Source organism: Hyaloscypha bicolor (genome assembly GCF_002865645.1).
Source record: "Hyaloscypha bicolor E unplaced genomic scaffold K444scaffold_98, whole genome shotgun sequence".
Lineage (NCBI taxonomy): Eukaryota > Fungi > Ascomycota > Leotiomycetes > Helotiales > Hyaloscyphaceae > Hyaloscypha > Hyaloscypha bicolor.
The window spans coordinates 965,039-987,164 of record NW_020194600.1 but is presented as its reverse complement, the minus strand read 5'-3'; the positions used below and the strand labels follow the sequence as shown (position 1 = coordinate 987,164).

Here is a 22,126-nt window from a genome sequence, read left to right as displayed (position 1 = left end):
TAGTAGCATATGGCTGCCGCCTCTTGTTCTTGTAAGAGTCTGCGTAGTCGTAAATCCCTCGAATAATAAGGCATGGAAAGGTATTCATTAAGCCAGCTGCTTCTATCTCAAAACAAAGAATTCTACCAAACTCTGCACTTAACCGATCCCTAGTCACTTTATCCCTCATGACTTGATTTCCAGAAGCAATAGTCCCGAAATGGAGCAACGCATCTGTATTTGGCCGAGGAATCCTTATCACGAGCCCACCCTCGGTACAACTATTACAGGTTAGTCCCCTAGCATGATTATATATCAGCTTGTATAATGTATCGTACTTTGCACCTTGGTATGCAAATTCCGGCAGGCGGTCGAGGAGAGAGGTGCTCTAATAGCTTGACGCGTTGTCGCATGTAATTCGATCGAAGCTTAGTAAAAGCGGCCAGGAGAACATAGGTAATGCATTTAAGCTACCCTTCATACCTCAAAGCTCCGCCCAATCAACGCTTGATCTTTGGAATCTCGCTTTCCTCTTTCCAAACCCGCTGCTCTTCTTTAAAATGGGCTGGAAGTTCGCCACATCGACGACAGGATTTATCTTCGAGTGTGTTTAGGGTACGGCACTAACTTCGTATTAATGCTTGTACTTGGTGGAAGAGTCATTATTGATATCCGTACTGGAGAAGATTCTCCTCTTGTATTTGATAGAGATTCCAGTACCTCAGCCCGTCGATTATATTTCTAGGAATCTTCAGCGCACGAGGGTGGATGCCATAGTACTTCCGCAACGGCCCCTAGGTTCTGGGATGGGGCTTGTTTCTACGCCAAGAGTCCGTCTCCGTGTATTCGCATGGTAAACACACTCCCCGGTTCGCGAGCACCTGATTTGGGAAACCGTGCTCCAAGTCCTTTCATCTCCCTTTTTAAACTGCAAAACCGATGCCGCAAATTGGGCCCAAAAGTTGGAAGAAAACGTCAGTCTCGCAGATCATGAGATTGAGATAGTTGAAATTGAAGGTAGGAGATTGGTCGGGATGAGGGGAACTGTATTTTCAATTGAGCACTTGGTTAACTATAGGATCTTGGAGAGGGGTGACAAGGACGAGTTCGTTGTGTTGTTTCATATTCCTCGCGAGGCTATAGGGGGACCTGTCTTGTTCTAGGAGGAGGGCAAGGAGGAGAAGGAGAGCGTTACAAGGGACGAAAATGCGTTCCGTGTTATGGTTGGTGGGCTACTCCTACTGTGAACCTACAGAAGGATGAAGATTGTTCATCGTTCTCTAGACCTCTTCATACATACAACAATATATAATCAAAGGCATTTGGCGGATGTGGATTTATTTTTTCAAACTGAACTTCGTATGCAAAGAACAAGTTTACGCCCCAGCAGCAATCTCCATAGCCTTCCCCTATTCTACCCTACCCACTTCACCTACAACTCGACTTTGACCCTACTTACCCCAGCTGTAATATATTAGGTTTGAATCACTTCTTTAACCCTATTATATCAAACAGAAGAGCATCTGAATTCATCCTGGAAATACAGACAAGGAAATATTGGCAGTTCTCAAGGTTCACCACGTGATTCCCAATTGACCATATATCACCCCCTTCCGTTCTTAAACTTTATTCTTTCCGTCTTTCATCCTCCTCAGACTTCACTTGAAATATGATCGAGGTGTATCACGAAGATGAGAGAATAAAGAAATACAGCGTACATTCCACCAAAGATAAGGAGAACTTGAACTCCAAAACTCTTACAAACTCCGCCATACTCGGTTAACGAGGCCCCTTTTCTCTCAGGTTATGGCATCAGCACGCCTTAACAGAACTGATATATACGAAGGAGAGTTATATGGGGACAGGACGCCATCCATGGAGGAACTGCCCCTTTTCCTGGTCCAAGAAAAACAGACGCCGTCCCAAGGTTGCCCTCCACATGCAGAACCAAAGATCAGGCCCCTCCGTAGCCCCTGTTGTGTTGGTTGAAGGTTAATTATCTCGATTGGACGCCACATCAGGCTGGAACTTTGGGCACTTCTGCACAATGTTGCGCTTGAATATCACGACAACAACACCTTCCACCATGCCATGGATCTTTTCAAGCACAGAAATAAGCAGAAGCCAGCAGCTGCTGTTAGCGCTGGCTCTTCAACGCCGGAGATTGCAGAAAGGATCAGAGACAAGTTCCGTCGCAAGAGACAAGGAACCCAGCCTGATACTGCATTGACAGCATCCTCGACTGCTGGATTTGCTGTGTCAACTGCGTCGCATGACACTGGAGGCCCTTTGCAAGTACCTGTTGGCAACTGTAATCCGCAGAAGGACAACGGAGAATCAAGCGCACTGCCGTCTCTGTGGGACCGCGCGTATGAAGCCCTGAGGATCAAGGATTTCGAACTGGTGGAGAAGTACGAGAAGCTGCTATCAAGAGAGCTCCAAGATACAGGTGCGAGTCTTATTAGAGCATATGCTACTGCTGCTGACCCAAGAGTTGCCACAGGTTCGCAATCAAATGAACCGAGCAGCAAGCCTGACCAAGCCTCGAAAAATTTGGATGAGACTGAGAATCAGATTGATCAAGATCTTCAAGCACGTCGCGTGCAACTAGACAAGATTGCCAAAGATGGCTTACAACGGATGGACGAAGGGAAGACCAAATACCATATTGCTGGTCAGGAATATGTTGTACAAGATCAGATTGCACAGACTGCCGCATTGGTTCTATGGGCAAAAGAATGGATTGGTAAGGCTATCAAAGTCTCTCCGGAAGCATCAATGGCCTTCGCAGGTGTGTGTATGATTCTGCCGGTCCTCACGAGGCCCATTGCCGCAGACGAGGCCAATCTTGATGGGTTTACCTATGTCACAACGCGGATGCGATATTATATCGCACTCGAACCCCTCCTACAACCTCGTGATCGTGATCACTCCAGTGCCACTATCACCCCAGATTTGATCTTGGGGTTTGAGTGCCATATCGTGGATCTGTATCAACATATTCTTGAATTTCAATTCCGAAGTGTCTTGCGATTCTACCGGAGACGTTTCGGGAACTTTGGGCGAGATTTGATCCAACATGAGGACTGGGTTAAGTTGCGGACCAAGATCGAAACACTTGAAATCGTCGTGCGGAACGATTCCCAGCAAATAAATACTTCGTCTTCAAGGCAAGAACTCGAGAATCTCAACCAGAAGGCGGGCAAGTCTCTTGAAACCATGCACGACATCCTGTCAGTAGCCGAAAATCAGCTGCACGTGGCCGAGCAGTCCCTGCAGGTGCAGAAAGAGATTGCAAAAAGGATGCTATCCAAAGACGAAGGAACGTGTCTTCAACTCCTCCGTCTCACGAAGGATGAAAAGGATGAGACATATGAATGGTACAAAAACCGAGTGGAAGATCGAGTGGAAGGTACTTGCCAATGGTTCTTGCAACACGACAACTTCAAAAACTGGTTGAGGCAAGACTCAGGCCCTCTATTGGTCTCGGCAGATCCTGGGTGTGGAAAGTCTGTCTTGGCCAAATACCTGATCGACGTCGAATTGCCCCGATCGAGTACCACTTGCTACTTCTTCTTCAAAGACCAGGATCAGAACACTCTCAAACAAGCGTTCTGCGCATTACTACATCAGCTCTTCACCGAAAAGCCTTCCCTAATTCGACATGCCATGCCAGATTATTCCAACAACGGACCAGATTTTGTGAAAATCACGACATCGCTCTGGAAAATATTAGGGAACGTCGCTCAAGACCCCGAAACAGGACCTGTCATTTTCGTCTTGGACGCGTTAGACGAATGCAACGAATCTGACTTTCGGGATTTGATCCGCATGTTGAAGCAGCTATTTCATAAGGATCAGAGGCAACTCAACGAGACGAAATTCCTCGTAACCAGTCGCCCCTATGAACACATCGTTTCCGAATTCCGAGAGCTGGTCGATGCTTTCCCTCATATTCATATACCGGGGGAAGAGAGCTCGGAAACCATCAGCCAGGAGGTGAATCTTGTAATCGAATCTCGAGTTGAAAAATTGGCCAAGGAGAAGAATTTGAAAGCGGAAATCAAGGATCATCTCAAACAACGATTGCTCGAAATTCCCCATCGTACCTATCTCTGGGTTTACCTGGTATTCGACTTCTTAAAGTCAGAGGTCTTTAAGAAAACGAGGAAGGGCATCGATTCCACGATTGATACACTCCCTGAGAGTGTAAATCAAGCCTATGAAGGGATCCTTAGTAGGTCCAAGGACCAGGGGATAGTTCGGAAGGTCTTGTCTATAATATTGGTAGCGAAACGACCTCTCACGCTCGCGGAGATGAATGTTGCCCTCAATGTCGATGCCTCAACAAGATCTTTGGAAGACCTGGACCTTGAAGCAGAAGACGACTTTGAAAAATCCCTAAGAAACTGGTGTGGTTTGTTTGTGTCGATCTACCATCATAAGGTCTACTTCCTTCATCAAACTGCTCGAGAGTTCCTTCTTCCAAAACTTGCATTGTCTTCGATGCCCCCTTCGCGGTGGAATGGCTCCATAACTCCCCAGCAAGGCCATCTTGTTCTTGCGGAGATTTGTGTAGTCTATCTCGAGGTTGTTTTGCCACATGTTCCAGAGGCAAACCCAGAAACTGACAGCAACATCGATTACCCCGTCTTTCTCGACTATTCGGCCACATATTGGCCTGGGCATTTTCGCGAGGGTGACATTGGTCAGGATGCTATAGACGCATCATTAGCTTTGAGACTTTGTGATCCTGATATAAAGGGTTTCTCGATTTGGACCAAAATTTATGATCAAGGTCCCGGCTATTCCATGGGTCATGTTGGTCATATGGATCGCGGGCTTAATGTAGCCTCTATTTTGGGACTTGAAGCCGTTGTGAAGCTGCTGCTAGCGAGAAGCGATATCGATGCCGATTCGAAGAATACTGTTAATGGATGGACCCCGCTCTCCTTCGCTGCCCAGAACGGGCATTTAGCGGTTATTAAGCTACTACTTGCGAGAGACGTCGACCCTGATTCTAAGGATAAGGAGGAACGGACCCCGCTTTCCCACGCTGCAGAGTGGGGCCATGAGGCCATTGTTAAGCTACTACTTACAAGGGAGGTTGACCTTGATTCTCAGGATACGATTGGACGGACCCCGCTCTCCTTTGCTGCGGAGGGAGGGCATCTAGCGATTATTGAGCTTCTCCTTGCGAGAGACGTCGACCCTGATTCTAAGGATACGGGTGGATGGACCCCGCTCTTCTTTGCTGCGGAGGGAGGGCATCTAGCGATTATTGAGCTTCTCCTTGCGAGAGACGTCAACCCTGATTCTAAGGATATGGGGGGAATGACCCCGCTCTACTCCGCTGCCTTGAACGGGCATTTAGCAACTATTGAGCTACTACTTGCGAGAGACGCCGACCCTAATTCGAAGGACAAATACGGACGGGTCGCGCTCTCCTACGCTGCCTTGAACGGGCGTCTAGCAATTATTGAGCTACTACTTGCGAGAGACGTCGACCCTGATTCTAAGGATACGAATGGACAGACCCCGCTCTCCTTTGCTGCAGGGGGAGGTTATAGCGACGTTGTTCGACAGTTACTTGAAAGTGGCGCCGACACCGACTCGATCGATGATTTCGGGGAAACACCGCTCTCGCGAGCTGTAGCAGGGGGGCGTGAGGACACCGTTGAGTTGCTACTTCCTAGAGTCGCAGACCCTAACTTGAAAGTTTTTGAAGATGGACGGCCCCTGCTCTCGCACGCTATAGCCAAAGGGAACGAGGGTATTGTAAAGTTGTTGCTTACGAGAAGCGATATCGACGTTGTGTCGAAGGACAAAAAAGGAAATACCCCACTAATGTTAGCTAAAGTAGGTGGTCACGAAGGAATTATCAAACTACTAGAGGACCACCTAGGTGCAAATCCGCCATACTCTATTTCATTTACCAGACGGCAACCCCGCAGCAGAGACGGGGGAAATGGGATTTCGAGGCGGAAGCTGGTTTTGGATATTCCAAAGGAGAACGAGCATGCGGAGCGACCTTGAACAGACAGAAATTTGAGGAGCAGTTGTTGTGGGGAGCTTCTCAGCTCGAGTAGCTGCGACGTTATTAGTACAGAGATGCTCATTGGAGAGAGACGAGAGAGAAATCGATAATCAACAGAAGCTTCCACTACATTTAGGTAGATGAGGAAACCCCCGCACCCCAAGAACTCTCATAACTCCGCCTTAATGATTAAAACACAGCCGCTTGCTGCACGAAACAGGTGAGCCATAGCAGCACTGATACCGGAAAGAGAACATGAGAATGGCACACAACCAATGATGAAACCCGTAACTTGTGGTGTTCCGTTTAAGTAAATCCCAGAACTCATTTGCTCCCCTTCAAAACTAACTCCCACCACCGCCAGCAACGCCCGAAATATGTCCTCTAACAATAACCATTTTCGGACCCCCACTTCCCTCCAACTCCCCACCCCAACTACCAACCGTACTCCCCTCATACCGACTACCCATCGTCATCGTCAACGCCTCACTCACCCCCGGGCTCGCCATATCCATCCCCGATTTCTGCTCCGCATCCAGCTCCTGCGGACTCACCCCTCTCTCCCTCCCCATCTGTTTTGTAACCTTCCTTCCCCAGACCGGCCCCACATTCCACACAACCTTCGACTTCTGTCTCTTCTCTCCGCCCACCAATTGCCTCCTTCTCATCCACATCAACAGGAAATACATCGCTCTTACCAGTGCAACAGCGATCAGAACGACGCCGATGCCAACACCAGCTTTGGAGGCTGGGGTCCAGCCTGATTTCGGGGGCTGGATGCTGATGTAGAGAGTTGTTGAGGAGGATGTCGTGGCGGGTGGTGTTTGGGCTCCGGTGGGCGGCGGTGGGCCGGTTGTGTTGGAGGGGTTGAGGACACTGATCCTCATTAGCATTGATCTTTAATTTCAATTTTGACATGAAGGGGAAGGAGGAGAGGCTCACCTATCAATCATATGTACCACCCCATTACAAACCAAATAATCATACGTCATAATCCTCGCACTATTAACAAACGTATTGTTTCCCTGAATCGTGATGGTAAGATTTGTGCCTTGCAATGTGCGCAGCTGCATTCCATGTTTCAACTGGGTGCTATAGCCCAAGAACCCAGGGACGGTGTGGTAGTTGAAGATCTCAGCAAGTTGCTCTTGAGACATGGTTGCCGAGATGGAATTGAATGAGTCTACCGCTGCTTGTGTGTTGGGCGCGAAGATGGTGTTGCTTGGTGCGTAGATGGCGTTGCTGACGAGAGGCGTGTCGTTGGGACTGAGATATCCTCCTGCATTTAGGATGGCGACAAAGTACCTGTGGAAAGTCAGAATTATTTCACAAAGGTGGTATAACACCATGCAGGATGAAATGAGAAGCGAAGGTAGTACTTCTCGAGCTCTAGGTGAAGGAAACGGAATGGGAGTCACGGCGTTGGGCTTCAACACCAACTGAACATTGAACACGCTCGAAGAATTCCCTTACCTAAAGTTTGCCTGTGTGATCAAGATCACAAAATTGAGAGGTATTGTCAAGACGGTATCGATGATTTGTATCAGTCCTCCAGTGAATAGTACATCCTATCCTATTATTCTCATCAGCTCCCTCCCTATATTCGCGTCTGGAGGTCTTACCGTTGTTGAAATCCCGCTCACGATCTTGTTCCCCGAGACGATTTCCGGGTTCCCACTACTACCCGTCAAAAGCTCCGCCCTCTGTCCACCGGTGACATTGGCGTACGTTATGTTGTTCAGGAAAGTCTTCGAAAACTGCGGTTGACTCGAGAAAGTTACCGAAGGAAATACGCCATGAACGATATGGTAAGTCAACAACGCTTCGATCTGGTCCTCCGCCAAGTTTGGTGCTTGGTTTGGAAGCCATGATTTGAAAGCAGCATTAGACGGTGCGAGGAGCGTGACGTTGTCCGCAGATGATAGTAAATTAGTCAACTTCTGAGAACCGTTCACATAGCTGTTGAACGCGCTGAGTTCGAAGTGGTTTTGAAGCACAGAAAGCAAAGCCTGGCTCCAGACGCACGAAATAAATAACAAGAGACAAAAAAATAACAACTCCATGTTTTGAAACTCGGACTCTGGAGAGGGAGTCGAGCATGTGAAGAAGAAAGAGCCGACACTGTGGTCGTGCCTTGAACAAAGTATCCACCCTCTGATATTCAACGCGAAATTTTGAGAAACCAACACTTAACTTCTACGCCTCAGGGATGCGTCTGCAGCATGTCCAAACGAGGTCAGAGCATCATGGGAAATTTGTTGGCTGTGCCCCGTCGTCACAGAACTGCGCGCGACAATGTTGGGAGACTTGGCTGCAATCTTCTGGTGTGGGGGCGGGCCCAGATTTGCTGCCCAAGTCTGGCTCATTGAGAGTTCAACTTTCAAATGTATTGAACGCTGTAGCTGCTCTTCTAATCATCAAACCAATGTCTCCATTGATTCAGACCTTGTCATATTTCGGCGAAGGGGTACATTTATCGATGCCTTCATCGAAAGACCGTGGAATTCTTCCCAGAAGGCTTGAGATTCTGACGCTGCTGCACTTAAACGCGATGGGATTACAAACCTTGTAGTGAACGTATCACTTTAGAAGAGAAAGGATAGCACCTTGCGTAAACTTTGCTTACCGCAGGATCTAAGCGCCGCTTGTGCCGTAGGGCGTCCAATCCCGGGTGGAAGACTCCAACCGATGCGGCACTGCTTCAGCTCGGGTGTGCCCCTCCCCATCTGAGCTGACCTATAGAGAGACCCAGATCGTAAAGATCCGCTGAAGAAAGCAAGGGGGAAGAATGCTATCTTTCCAAGGTCTCGGTTAAGATTCATCCTGTGTTTCTATTCGCGGGAGAAAATTGTCATCGTTTCATTTCCACATGGCAAGTACATTCCCGGGACTTGTCCCTGAATTTGAAGCAGCTCGCTTGCCAGACGTTGTCAATGTGACATAAAGGGGTGGAGAACTACTTCGTGATTGCAATCTCAGGGGGGATATTCAGTATCTCGTCCATGATCGACTGCTTGAGGAAAGGAAAACAACAAAAAAGAATAGTGCAAACAACAGCTCAGCTCTCACTTCATTCATCTGTAAAATTCTTCTTCCAACACATTTTGAACTAACACGGAAATATACCAATGGGTTGAAGTCAAAGGACCCTGAATTCAGGAACGTAGGAGGATTCGAAAGCAACCCTACCATGACTTTTCGAGGAAGACTCGATTCTTGGCGACTTGGGAGAACCCCGGTCACGATCATATCTGAGGGTAGATCGCCAGCGTATCTGTACTGGGGACCAACGACACAATCATCGCTAAACGCCCAACGGTCACAGGAATTCGAATCACCTTGCGACGCTTGGAGACTCTCTCGCTCTTGCAGATGCAGTGAACATCAGGCGAAGACGTCTGATATGATATTCGACAAGACCAACCAGGCATACGCTAACTCCTCTCTTCCCACGATTCCAGGCGTCGGAGGTTGCCCACTACCCATACCTCGCGTTCTCAACTTCATCATCAAACCAAGTTGGCTCTTGCCCATAATTGATGATCGTACTCTTCAACTTCGTGTAGCTCTCATACGCTTCGATGCCATTCTCCTTGCCCAACCCGCTCTCCTTGAACCCACCCCAAGGCGATGAAGGATCATTCAAGTGATGCCCGTTGATCCAAACTATCCCCGCATTGATTTTCTCTGCAACACGATGCGCTTGATTGAAGTCGTTGCTCCAAACAGACGCCCCTAACGCAAAGGATGTAGCATTTGCTACTCTGATAATCTCTTCCTCTGACTCGCATCTGATGAGTGCGATGACAGGACCGAAGACCTCATTGGATGCCAGATTACTGTCGGGTTTCGTTTCGATAAGAGTAGGCTCGAAGAAGAAGCCTTTTCCATCCACATCTGTGGGCTTCCCGCCACAAAGAACCTTTCCTCCCTCTACCATAGCATGAGAAACAAACGCAGTGCATCTCTCTACACTCGCTCGTGAGATCACAGCTCCAATTTGCGTCCGGTCATCAGTCGGATCACCGAGTCTCAAACTCATCGTCCTCCGTACCAATTGTTCAACGAATTCGTTATAGATCTCCGAGTGTATCAATAATCGACTACCTGTCACACAAGTCTGCCCACTTGCAATGAAGCTCGCAAATAAAGCAGCCTTCACTCCCTTCTCAATTGGCATGCTGGGAAAGAAGCACACTGGTGCTTTGCCACCCAATTCAGCTGTGATCGGGATCAGGTTCTTGCTCGCCGTGGGCGCGATTGCCTCATAGGTGGCCAAACCACCCGTCAAATCAATCTTCGAAATCAGCGGCGACTCGCAGAGAAATTTGCCAGTCTCTCTCCCATATCCTGACACAATCTGTAATGTTCCATCAGGCAAGCCCGCTTCTTGGAAAAGCTTTCCCATCTCCAGCACAGAAAGTGGTGCACTCTCGGATGGCTTGACAATGACAGAATTCCCAGCAGCCAGTGCTGCAGCAATCTTCTTAGTTGCTATCAGGAGTGGGTGGTTCCAAGGGGTGATCTGTACAACAACGCCAAGTGGTAAGCGTGTGAGTGTGTTGACGACTGGTCCTTTAAAGGGCGTCACACAGCCTTCATGCGTACGGGCTAGCGAAGCAAAGTATTCAAGCCATTCAGGGATACGAAAAAGTTGTGCTTTCATTTCCCGGATAGGTCGACCCGTCTGCCGCGTCTCGAGATTGATGAACTCGTGCAGACGAGCTCGGAGCAGGTTTGCGGCCTTCGATAAGACTGTGAACCGGGTTGACGCATCGGCCTGGCTCCAGACACCGCTTGAGAAGTTCTGCAGGGATGAAACTACGATGGCATTGACTGTTTCCTGGGGCGTGGAGTCTATTGTTGCGATTGGGGACTCGGTCGCGGGGTTGATGACCTGGATCACATCTCGAGAAGCCAATTGGTAGGCTCCATTGACCCAGTTGAATTGATGCCGCATGGTGAGAACCACCTGCCGACCTCCGAGGGGTTGGCAGAGGCAGCAAGAAGTGAAGATAGAGAAATCCGTAGGAGAAGAGTGGCTGGATGAAGAAGGTCGTTAGGAACCTTTATCAATGAGGTGCCTGACTTGTGAGGCCTACTTGCGGGGCATAATTACCCCACTCTTCGGTGACCACTACCCGTACGACAGGGACAGCCGCCTGTAATACAGCGTATCAAAGCCCACAGCTCACGGCTGTCAGGGGATTGAACCCGCGCGAAATCCCTATTCGGGATAGGGGCCTGGTATCGACTCACAGTGAGCGATAAACAACCCCAAGAAACCCCGACATCAAACCGATACCTCTCTCCAAATCATGGCCAACTCATCCTTCAAGGAAGACAGTTTGCTGATCTCAGGCCCATCTTTTCACGTTGATCTGGCAGGTTTAGATGCCTTCCATCCGGTCCACTACAGCAACCGTCTCCTAATATTCCGTTGCACTTCCTCTGCACAACGAGACGCGCAACTCTCCGCAGCCAAGACTGGTTTGCAGGCTCTCGTCAATCGATGTCCCATGCTAGGTGGCATCGTTGTCCCCCTACCACTTAATGATGCCAAGAATGGAAAAGAGGATTGGCGAACAATTGTGCCTGACAAGGGCATCGAACTTGTTTTGAGAGACTTACGAACAAAACTGCTTTCCTTCAATGAGCTCGAGGCCGCCGAGTTCCCAGCTCTGCAGCTTCCTTATGACCTGCTCACGCCTGTACCTCCTGATATCGGTAACGATCGTCCATATGCTGCATTTAAAGTGCAGTTCGGCGTCATCGAAGGAGGTACCATCATAACGATCGCTATCTCACACTCTGTTGGCGACGGTTCCGGGACGAATGAGCTGACAAGAGTACTCGCCGAGGAGACAAGACGATCACAAGCGTCCTCTAGCAGCGCCGTGACGAGTGGGGATCTCTCTGAGGCTGCATCCATGGTGGACCGGAGTGCTCTGCGAAATCTGAAGAGCAACGGCCCGTTCAATATTAAAGACCACCCAGCATAAAGATGGAACTATGCTCCTCCAGAAGGTGCTCCACAACTGGAAAACCCATCTTCCCATCCATTCGAGGCCTCGGCACCGGAAACCGCTGTCCTCCTCCACATATCTACAGCCAACCTCAAGAAGCTCAAAGCAGATGCCACGACACCAGATGCCCCGTTTATATCTACACACGACGCACTTGCCGCTCTCATATGGCAATCTTCTCTCCTCGTCCGCAGCCGCCGTTCCGCCACAGCCCAGAACCTTCCATCATCAACTCTAGGAAGCGTCTTCTTCCCATCTGACGCACGCCGTCACCTCAACTTGACAGAATCCTATATTGGCAACTGCGTCTACCAACTCACCGCCACCTTAGAACTCGGTACGCTCTTCTCACCCTCCGGTCTGAAGCAAGCAGCAAGTTCCATCCGCCGAGCCATCGCCTCCGTGACGCCAGCCAAGGTGATCAGTCTTCTGGCAACGACGAATGAGAAGTGGCCTGCTTGGGGATTCATGGAGTCTTATGCCACAACCGGAGTCGCGGTGGGGACAGATTGGGCGAGCGGTATGCTGTATTATCAAGACTGGGGGGAGGCATTTGGACCATTGATTCGATATCGATACCCACGTGTCGTTGGAAGTGCGGGATGTTGTATCTTGCCCAAGCTGCCAGATGGAAGTGCAGAGGCGGTTGTGAGCGTCATGCCAGAGAAAGAGTCGCTACTGCGAAGCGTCGAATGTTTTGGGAAGTACATAGAATATAAATAGAAAACGAGATTCTGAGGCAGTTTAAAAGATATTTGCACATGGCATACTAATCGGGGAGTCAACAAGCCATAGCTCCGACAAGCGATGATTGGCCATCCGGGTCTTATGTATCCAAATAAGCGATTTTCCTCCCAAGAGATCTCCAGTCGTGAATTAAGTTTCGAGGATAGTATGGGATAATACCCTAGCTAAAACTCACCCTAGCTGCTACACCGGGTACAGCTGTAATAGGGTTCGGCTTAGAAGAGAGCTGCTCTGCCACAGACAACATGCATAGTTTCTGGTCCTAAGGCTTCAGGTTTCCATAATTCCGGCCTTTGTGATTCTTTTGTCTTTTTTTGCAACTTTTTTGAGCATTTTTGGGTGAGGGGGGTGTCTCGCTTAATTGGGCTATTGTTGACTTTTCACCTTTGCGAAGCGAGATACCATTCACATGATCAGAGCTCCGAACCCATATATTTAAGTGTGTGTTTTTCGATATATTTGCTATTTCATCTCTTCATACTTTCCTTCCTCTTCTTGTATGCATGCGCTTTCCAATCTTTTGAGCGCAAACGATAGATAAGCGAGATAATTGAAAGGAGACTTGGATTGCAGAGCAAATGAAACCTGCCAATGCTTCCATACATTCTATTCACACCTCGAAATGAACCTATTTACAAGTCCCAAACACTCTCCACTATATACATCCCTTCCATTTCACTATCATTCAAGAAACGACGATAGCTCCGTCAACCTAATATCTCTCGAGCTGGCCCCCATACTGACTGTGATACTCCCCTTCGGCACCGTCCACGCCTTCGCGCTCGTATCCCAATATGACAAATCCTTCTTCCTCAACCTGAATGTCACAGTCGCACTCCCCCCTCCCTCCCCTTAATGCTTACTTTCTGAAAACCTCTAATCTGCCTCACAGGACTCGATGGCGCAGTCGAAGGAAGCCCAGTGTATAATTGCGCAACCTTCGCGCCAGTGGCGGATCCAGAATTCGTGGTTATAGCTGTGGCAGTGGCCGCGGTATCGAAAAGAGAAGAGGAACCGCCGGGGACGATTGTCCCGGATGCAGCGCCAGAGGTGGGCAATCCGGCGATGGAGATATTGGTGTCGTTGAACGTTGCATATGCTACCCCTTTATCAGCTCCCATACCAAACCACCCATCACAGTAGAAGAGAGAGACTCACACAAACCAAACCCAAACTCAGATCTCGGCGCAATATTGGCTTTACCAAAGGGCCTGTAATCAATGAAAACCTCCTCCGCAAAGCTATCACTTCCCGATCGTATCGAGTTTCCATAATCTGACGCTAATTTCGCGATCGTGTATGGTAGCATCCCACTCGGACTTACAATCCAATACAACACAGTACCAAGGCGCTCCCTGCTTCTTCGCCAGGCGGCCCTGACTATACCATAGCTTTCACGTTAGTAGGTCCGCGAAAGCTTCAAGTAGGATCGGGCCCACGGTGTTTACGGCAACGATCGTGTTCTTGTTCACGCCCGCAACAGCTTTCACCAATTCGGCGCCGCTGTGCCAGGCTTCGAGGTCACTGCAATCACTGGTGTTCTTTTCAACGACGGTGTACCCCTCGCCTGAATCGGCAGTGATGAATACGATTGCCACATCTGCGTTCTGAGCAGCGGTAGAGCCTTGACTGGCTGTGCCGGACGCGGAGGTGGTTATGGTTGTTCCGTCTGCTTTAGCGCGGGTGGTTATTGCGTCTGCGGGGGCGCTCAAATTCTACAAGTTAGCAGTTGGTCTATTCCTGTCTTCGAGAATGGAAATTGAGAAACTCACAGGCAACGTGACAGTCCCTGAGTCCCAGCCCTGCACCAAAATCCCCGTATTTCAGCCCAAATCAACACAGCTATGGATGCCCTTCAAATTCACCACAGCGCCTGATCCAATGATAGCAATACTCTTCGGTTTCCGCAGCGGTAGCAGATTTCCGGTATTCTTTAGGAGCACAATGCCATCGCGAGCCACTGCTCGGGTGGTCGCTGTATGGTTTGTTGTTTGCACGTTTCGACCGCTGCCGCCACCTTTGGCTGTTACGGCGATCGACGGGTAGCCGGAGTTTTGCTTTGTGAGGTACTAGGACGCGAGGATGCGTTTACGATGTCGTTCAGACGGGAGCTGGAGACGCCGGAACCGATGGCGGATTGTAGGGCGGAGCCCCGGAAGGGATTCTTTCCTACGGAGTCGGTTCCTGAAAAGGTCAGATTCTGTTGGGTACCGGAGATTTCAAAAATGAAGGGAAGAGGGGCGAAATGGTTAGAAAGGAGAACTTTGTACCCGGCAGCCCTATATCGAGCCCAGCATTCGCAACCCCAATATTGCTATGTCCTGCATTCCAATCCGTAACTACATACCCATTGAAACCTAGCTCTTTCTTCAACAACTCATTAATTGTATGCTGGTTCTCACACACTCAAGTCCCACCAATCTTATTATAACTGCACAGGACAGCCACCCTCACAGCCTCCGCAAAGGGCCAAAGATACAACCCAAGCATCGTCCTATCATCAATCACGGGATTCGTCATCTCACGGCCCCTCTCCTGCTCGTTGCCAATGTAACGCTTAGCGCACATCTTGAATCCCGCCAATGGTTTGCTCCATGGCGACGCCGTCCAGGTACGAGTCGCTGCTAAAGCCCTCCCAGTTCCGTCCGCCTTGCGCGAATTATCCCAGAGGTCCGCACACGGGACCGAGGATGACGTTGATCCCCATCGCTTTCGTCTCCTCACCAACGCCATGGCCACGGGCATACATCAAGCTTCGATCCCATGTCGACGCCGCTTGGATACCCGGTGGGAAAGCAGTAATACCAGTCGTTGAGCGAACACCAAGCGGTCCATCCTGTAAACATAATGTGCGGAAGTTGATCGAGTTCGTTGGACTGGCATTTCCAGTGCATTGACCTTTTCCCATCCGATACCCGTGACGAGTCCAGCCTTTTCAACAGTAGACAATTTCCCAAGAGCCATTGCCTCCTTGGCGTATGCCGCGTCCCAGTACCCATTGTACCCTTGGGCTTCAATCAAAGAAACCACGGCCCCTAAGAGCACGAGAATTTGAGAGCGCATTTCTCAATCAGAGAGAAACTTAACTAAGACAGGGTGGACAGCAAAAAGAAGACTTCCCAGCTGCATGCAAGACGCTCGCGTGTTATGCGACAGACGTCCGGACACCCTTGCGACATGCGAGATCATGTAGGGGGCGAGATTGATTTAGCCACAGCATATTTTTTTATGTTTCGCGGGGTATATAAAGGATTAACCTTAAATCCGCTTGTGCGAGTACATTGTTATGCGGCGTTTGTGGCTACCGCTCCGACAAGCCTAACAAGGCAATTGGGCTGCCTCAAAGAGAGCGATAGGCCATACAGGGGGTCCAATTATGTAATTCCCAAGAGCGAGCTAGAATTGTGCCTCAAGTCCTCGCACCGACATCTGGGGAGGTCATGGCCTATCGTGTGACTTGTTTCTGTCCTTTATTGGCTTGCGGTAGTAGACGTTCCACCCAGAATGAGGAAATTGATGCGAGCTAGAAGAAGCCCCCTAGAAAGGCTCACTTGAGATAGATCGGAGCGAGATAAAAGCCAAGATAGTAAATATCGGAAGAGGCAGAAGATTGAAAGTAGGGACAGATGCGGAACTTCTGCTTAGGGGTTGACGGCGACAAAACTATGAGACCTCGGAAATATCGCAAGAACAAATGAAGCAGTCAAATCGCGAGCAATTTACAAGCTCATATGTACAATGTTATTAGTATTGACCGTCAATCTCATAAACCGTAACCCCAGCCTCGATTCCAACCCAAAAGTTCAAACAACGAAAGGCTTGCTGCCTTCAACCAAGCCATCCATGGACTTAACAACACTCGTCCACTTTGGAGCATATCTCTTGACCTCATCTAATGCGGGAATTACGCCAGGGTAATTATTATCGCTCCACAAGCATACAACTCTTCCATTTCTTCCTTCCTCTCCTGGCTTCTTGCCCTCACTGACGGGCCATTCGACATCTACAACCCATTCTCGGTTCCAGTCCCGGTGCCAAAGCTTGATTTGGTCACTGCCAGTCTCAGGGACATCCGGCCATTTGCCATCACTCGGTGCTGCGCCTTCAACGCTAAATGCCGAGAACGGTTCGTCAAATCGCATAATGCAAGCTTTAGTCTCAAGGCCTGAGATGTGGAAAGTGGCCTTATTTTGACCCTCCAATCGTGTGACATTGTAGGTCAGCCAGTCGTGGAATGCCTTCTCTGGAGGTACACCGTCCTTCACATTACCCACCACTTTTGGGGCTAGACCCTCATAGGAGCAGAAGACAACTCCATCCCGGATCGTTGGCTTTTTGTCACATGAAATAGTCTGACCAGATGCTGATGGAACGAAGGAAATTATGTCGCGGATGTATTCTTCAAGTCCAATGAGATACACACGGTTGATTCCGCTCTCGAGATCGACGGTTTGTTGGAAATACGCCTTATAACGGGCGTTAGCCGAAAAGGGGAAGGCGGAGAGGTTGTAGATAAGAGTGCCAACGAATACGAGGAAGAGGAAGGTTGGAATTTGGTGTGTAACTCGATGTACGAAAGGAGTGATCGGCAGTACGAGTAAAATGGAGAAGAGCGTAACCGCCAAATAAGGTAGAAGTAACGGACTGCCGTCAGTCCCTGTTTGTGCCAATCCAGCAACAAGAAAAAGACCAACTTGTCCGAGGATAATGAGAGTGAAGGGCCCAATAAGTAAGAATTGTAGCAGCCAGGTCCAGGCGGGCAGTTTTTCGGACCATGTTTGCTCATTCCCAAAGGCGTGATGTTTTCCATGAGAATTGTCTTCAGCTCCGTCTAAGTTTGCAGTAGTTGATCTATGGTAGCCTCTTGAGAATGTAGCTCCGATGGCAGAGCGGTGATTGTTGCCTCCAAAGAGTGGGGTCGTCTCAGTGGCTTCAGCGGCACCGCTTTCATCGTGCCCGTTCGGACTGTTTCTGTCATAGACAAGAGCATCTGAACGAGGCACAGCAGCGATTCCGGCTTGGTTTTCCTGCTCCTCACGAGAAGATTCGACCACAGAAGACTTTGTTGGAAGGGCGAAAAGCTCACACAAGGCAATGAGTGTTGCTAGGAAGACTGCCGACTCGTAGATCACGAACATGTAGCTACTGCCAATCTTGAGGCGATCCTCAAAGACTGTGGCTGCAACCAGGAGTATCCATCCAATGGAGAACATCCATATGAAAGCATAAGTTCTGTGGAGTGCTGACGGCCTAACGAAGTTGCTTCCGGCCATCAAGAACCAGAAGAGACAGAAAAATAAACTCATCGACATGGCCCAAACCGAATATTGCGAGGAGTAGATGATCAATGGATTGATCTTTCTGAGCAAGAATGCGGCACCAGTTGTGATTGCACCAGAAACGATCAGGGTGATTGGGAAGCGAGAAAATCCTCGCCAGCCCTGAAGAGAGACCACATGGTCATCGAGGCCTTCTTTCTCGATCTCTCCGGCGAACAAGTAGTACTTGTCTTGTCGAACGAGGAGAAATGTAATCAGTATCAAGATTAATGGCGATGAGATGAGGATAGCCAGAGACCATGCAAAAAGTGAACGAAGGCGGAAGACGGCTAGGACTTGGCCAAAGAGATCGAACCAGACGCCAGGCGTCCCGCGACCATTTTCTACTTTCTTTTCATCCTTGTCTCCACGTGGCCCAATAAATTCGTTGGTGCGAGAGGTCAGGTATTTCATCGTCTCGACGGAAGCAGACAGCATATGCCATACAGAGTCTATCGAGGTGTGCTTCATATCGTCTTCGTCAGTGTGATAAACAGATCGAGGCTCCCAAAATGCCACATCGACTCCACGGTAACCCTCCGCGCGGAAGACAATGTAGTCAGTCTCGCTTCGTACAACTCCAAGCGAAAATCCATCATTGGCGACGACTGTGCCAAAAGGATGGCGAGCTTTTCCATAAGCACGAGCCACTTCAGTATCAGTGGCTCGAAACATAGTAGATCTGCCGCCGCCACCAGCTCCCTCCAGATTCATGAAAGTATGGACGAAGGATGCCATTGGATGAGAGAGGAATGCCTTGGCACCGTAGAGGCCATCTTCTTCGCCGTTGTTGAACAATGCCACGACGCCTCTCTTGGGAGTGTTGCCTTCCGTGGTAAAATATTTCACCAGCTGCAATACCGTAATGACTCCAACTCCGTTGTCCGTCGCTCCGTATCCGCTGGAAACACTGTCAAAATGTGCATTGACCATCACACCACCTTTGCCATGTTTCGTCTTCGTAGAAGGTTTAGTGGATTTCCACCACTCCCCCTCTTCATCTTCAGCACCCCTAATGTATACGATGATGTTGTTTCCTTCAAAGTATGTGCTGATCCCCAGTCTTCTCCTTGTCTCTCCCGGCTTCGTGAGCGCAGTCGCGGTGTAATTGGCAACGAGGTCGTTGAAAATGACCGCGGTGGGCGAGGAAGATCGTGCGCGGAGCTCATCGTGATCCAGGGTAACCGATTCAACATGATCCGGATATGTGGGCTCTTGAGCTTGCTGATCCACTGTAGAGCCCTCCTTGAGTTGACTGTTTGGATCTGACTCAGACGAGTATTGAACTCTATTATGATCTAATATTCCTGCAATTCTTCTCAACAGCCAGTCTCGAACTTCGTCGTTTCTTCGGCTGTTATAAGGATGGTAGCCATTGGTCAATTCTGCCAAGTCGAGCCAGGCTTCGGTGAGGTTCAGACCTCGATACACGGTCGGGTTCTTGGGCGCAGACGGCACGGTTTCGTGGATGACAATGACGGGTATGAAGATGGCGAGGTAGACTATAGCAGTAGTGAGAGTTACGATCATCGGGACAAATGCGAATGGATTGTAGCAGATCATGGTTGCTGTTGTTGATCGAACCACGCTTCCGACGATTGGTGGAGGCTAGTTGATTGCAGTGGAGACGCAACCGCTCTCATGGTGCCATGGAGAGGAGGGGGAGCTGTGCCGCGTTCCTGTGGAGGCCTGGTACGGCGTATGAAGCTGAGATCTGCAATGTGAAGCTTGTGATGGAGCTCTGGTGCTTCGTTGTGACTGGGCGAGGTTGAAGCCATTCTCAGCATGAGCTTTGGCGGGGTTCGAAGCCGCTAGCCGCTTCGGGTGTTTCACAACTGCAAGTCATCGTCACAAGTTCACAGAATCACAACCTTCACTCCACTACTACTGCCAAAGCAAGAGCTCGGTTGACAGTTTGCAACTTGGGCACTTTCAAGTGAAATCCTGGGTTCATGTTCCGCAGTCGGATGGACCACAAGGTGGTCTCTGAAAGCTCAGCCGTTTAGGGAAAGCTTGCGACTCGCTGTGGGGTCGAAGCATCGTCGAGATGAAACAGCGCCCTCGCCACTAGGGAGTCGGATCATGGGCTAAGGTTCAGAGACGTCCAATGTGCCTGTTTCACCAGATTCGGAACGTGCTGCCACGGGGGTTGAGCCTCGTTGGTCGGTTTCAAACATGGTGGCGAGCGATCAGATATCGTCCACGCACACTGTGTCGCCCCCTTTTCGTGGACGTCGTCGCGTAGGTCGCGTTCCGGAAGTGCTATAAGACCGATGATAGTCCCGGAGTTCCCGGGCCAGCTTCTCCTCAAACCGGGAGAGCCTCAAAATGATCAGTGCCCGGGAATGCCACAAGCTCATCATCTTCGTCTCAACTTCCAAGATCCTCTGTAACGATGTTTCAAATATAGAACAACTTCGTTCCTTCTTCATTTACTCTCAGATCAATATCTTATCTTTTTGCAAGATATACGTCTTGCCTGGACTGTTACTTGCCGCTCATGGATTGATGACATCTCGGTCCAAGCTATTTTGATGCAGCCAGTGCCAAAAGAAGCAACGGGTCACCAGTACCGCCTCCTTCCCGAAGCAGCGACCTTATAGCAACTGACGGTCTCAATTTCCTTTCAAACCATCTACCAACAACATCACATCATCTACGGAGCTTTCCATTCTCCGCCATGTTGGGACTCCTCCTTGCCATTTCGGTCCTCAGCTCGACCTGCCTTGCAAAGGCAGTACCTCCCACACCATCACAGGCTCCCAAGCCGTTTCTTAACATCACAGAATTAGTCGCTTGTGTACCTCCTAGCATCAGAGTCACAGTGGTTTCTCCCGGAACTGGTGGCAAGAATACCAGCACCCAGCTATCTGTGCCGCTATTTACAGACTGCACATACCAAAAAACAACACCTGTAACACCTGGCCGTAAGCCCACCAGCTCCGACTTTAAAAGAACAAGAGCTAAGATTTACCAGAAAATAACGCCCCATCGTCAGCCATAAGTTCAAGCGCGGACTACAGCCAATTTGTGGATGCCAATGGCAATGCTCTCGACAAGAACAGCGTGAACACGTTCCTTGGGTTCTTTGGGGATTCTGTTGACCTTGATGTCATCCTGGAGGTGACAGCATGCGCAATTACGGATACAAACAACAATGTCGACACGATCCAATCAGAAAATGAGGCTCTGAACGATGGAAATTCCGTCAGTATCCTCAATTACCAATGCATCACGGAGCTCATTGATAGTTGATGGCTTCCGCCTAGTTCCAAGTGTGGAGAGTTGGTCTTCTCACTTTTGATACAAACACCGAAGCACGGACTTGTCACGATGTTCGAAGAGAGGGAGCGTTGTTGGTCGACCGTTGATTTTGATCCAGCTATTAGCTGCAATGGAATCTGCCATCGCGGGGTCGATGCGTGGCTATTGATGTCGGAGGAGAATCAATGTGAGGAGTCAGCCTGAAGTCTCCGAGAGATTCAAGAGGCAAGAGACTTGATGAGCTTCCTAGAGGAATGTCTCATGACGAATATACCCCGGAAAATAGTTTTGAGACAAAATGTGTATCTCCAGATCTTCAATTCCTGCAACGCCTAGATTTCTTCTTCCTTTCATTGTCCCAATCCGAACCAATTAAACAGATCAAGTGATCATCCCCATCCTATTTCCATCCCATTCCCCAATACAGCACCTTGTCTTCTCTCCGCAAAGCCAGCCCCACTTCAATCAATCCTTGGCGTCAACCGATTGGTGCATCGAGAGTCCCCACCTATCCGAACCTCCCGTTTCAATTTTGCTGCCCCATCCCAATGGCTCGTTTCGATTAATCTGCAAGAGCCTTGTCTTTTCGGCCCAGTTGCCGTTCTCGTTCTCTTCTTACTGTGCAAAGGCCATGATCGAAAGAATGGCAGTGGGGCCGATGCTTGCGAGCTCAGAGAGTGCAATAACATTTCGAGGATATACTTCCTTTGTTCTTTCGCGGGAGGAATAGCCACGTGACCAAATGATCATTGAGG

General features: G+C 49.4%; 9 protein-coding genes across 9 annotated transcripts; 4 read left to right on the top strand and 5 right to left on the bottom strand.

The window, feature by feature from the left end:
* Positions 1-2,070: 2,070 nt before the first annotated feature.
* K444DRAFT_592293 (uncharacterized protein) lies at positions 2,071-3,216 on the top strand (the record flags this gene model as incomplete). Its single annotated transcript, XM_024878233.1, has 2 exons — positions 2,071-2,434; positions 2,522-3,216. Coding segments are annotated over 2 exons (1,059 nt in total), but the record flags the coding sequence as incomplete, so codon positions are not given.
* Positions 3,199-5,148, top strand: K444DRAFT_532617 (uncharacterized protein; the record flags this gene model as incomplete). The annotated part of the gene is made up of 1 exon (XM_024875091.1): positions 3,199-5,148. A coding segment is annotated over one exon (1,950 nt), but the record flags the coding sequence as incomplete, so codon positions are not given.
* Positions 5,149-6,360: 1,212 nt separating this feature from the next.
* Positions 6,361-8,079, bottom strand: K444DRAFT_631357 (FAS1 domain-containing protein; the record flags this gene model as incomplete). Its single annotated transcript, XM_024883347.1, has 4 exons — positions 6,361-6,892; positions 6,959-7,321; positions 7,490-7,584; positions 7,639-8,079. 4 exons carry the CDS (start codon positions 8,077-8,079, stop codon positions 6,361-6,363), a joined length of 1,431 nt encoding a protein of 476 aa, XP_024735224.1.
* An 890-nt stretch (positions 8,080-8,969) lies between these two features.
* Positions 8,970-9,379, bottom strand: K444DRAFT_443154 (uncharacterized protein). Its single transcript, XM_024872860.1, has one exon. It carries the CDS (start codon positions 9,263-9,265, stop codon positions 9,005-9,007), a length of 261 nt encoding a protein of 86 aa, XP_024735223.1. The 5' UTR covers positions 9,266-9,379; the 3' UTR covers positions 8,970-9,004.
* Positions 9,074-11,055, bottom strand: K444DRAFT_614574 (aldehyde dehydrogenase family protein). Its single transcript, XM_024880555.1, has one exon. The coding sequence runs from the start codon at positions 10,974-10,976 to the stop codon at positions 9,495-9,497; it is 1,482 nt and encodes a 493-aa protein (XP_024735222.1). The 5' UTR covers positions 10,977-11,055; the 3' UTR covers positions 9,074-9,494.
* A 281-nt stretch (positions 11,056-11,336) lies between these two features.
* Positions 11,337-12,264, top strand: K444DRAFT_443149 (uncharacterized protein). The gene has a single exon (XM_024872859.1). It carries the CDS (start codon positions 11,536-11,538, stop codon positions 12,016-12,018), a length of 483 nt encoding a protein of 160 aa, XP_024735221.1. The 5' UTR covers positions 11,337-11,535; the 3' UTR covers positions 12,019-12,264.
* Positions 12,265-13,470: 1,206 nt separating this feature from the next.
* K444DRAFT_644190 (glycoside hydrolase family 3 protein) lies at positions 13,471-15,697 on the bottom strand (the record flags this gene model as incomplete). Its single annotated transcript, XM_024884932.1, has 11 exons — positions 13,471-13,631; positions 13,664-13,888; positions 13,948-14,144; positions 14,188-14,504; positions 14,562-14,591; positions 14,628-14,846; positions 14,882-14,958; positions 15,060-15,152; positions 15,207-15,324; positions 15,356-15,438; positions 15,475-15,697. The coding sequence occupies 11 exons, from the start codon at positions 15,695-15,697 to the stop codon at positions 13,471-13,473; spliced, it is 1,743 nt and encodes a 580-aa protein (XP_024735220.1).
* A 665-nt stretch (positions 15,698-16,362) lies between these two features.
* Positions 16,363-19,860, bottom strand: K444DRAFT_614572 (putative zinc metalloprotease). The gene has a single exon (XM_024880554.1). It carries the CDS (start codon positions 19,668-19,670, stop codon positions 16,593-16,595), a length of 3,078 nt encoding a protein of 1,025 aa, XP_024735219.1. The 5' UTR covers positions 19,671-19,860; the 3' UTR covers positions 16,363-16,592.
* Positions 19,861-20,421: 561 nt separating this feature from the next.
* Positions 20,422-21,698, top strand: K444DRAFT_664779 (uncharacterized protein). The gene is made up of 2 exons (XM_024887003.1): positions 20,422-21,034; positions 21,085-21,698. Exons 1-2 carry the CDS (start codon positions 20,788-20,790, stop codon positions 21,360-21,362), a joined length of 525 nt encoding a protein of 174 aa, XP_024735218.1. The 5' UTR covers positions 20,422-20,787; the 3' UTR covers positions 21,363-21,698.
* The last annotated feature ends 428 nt before the right edge of the window (positions 21,699-22,126 follow it).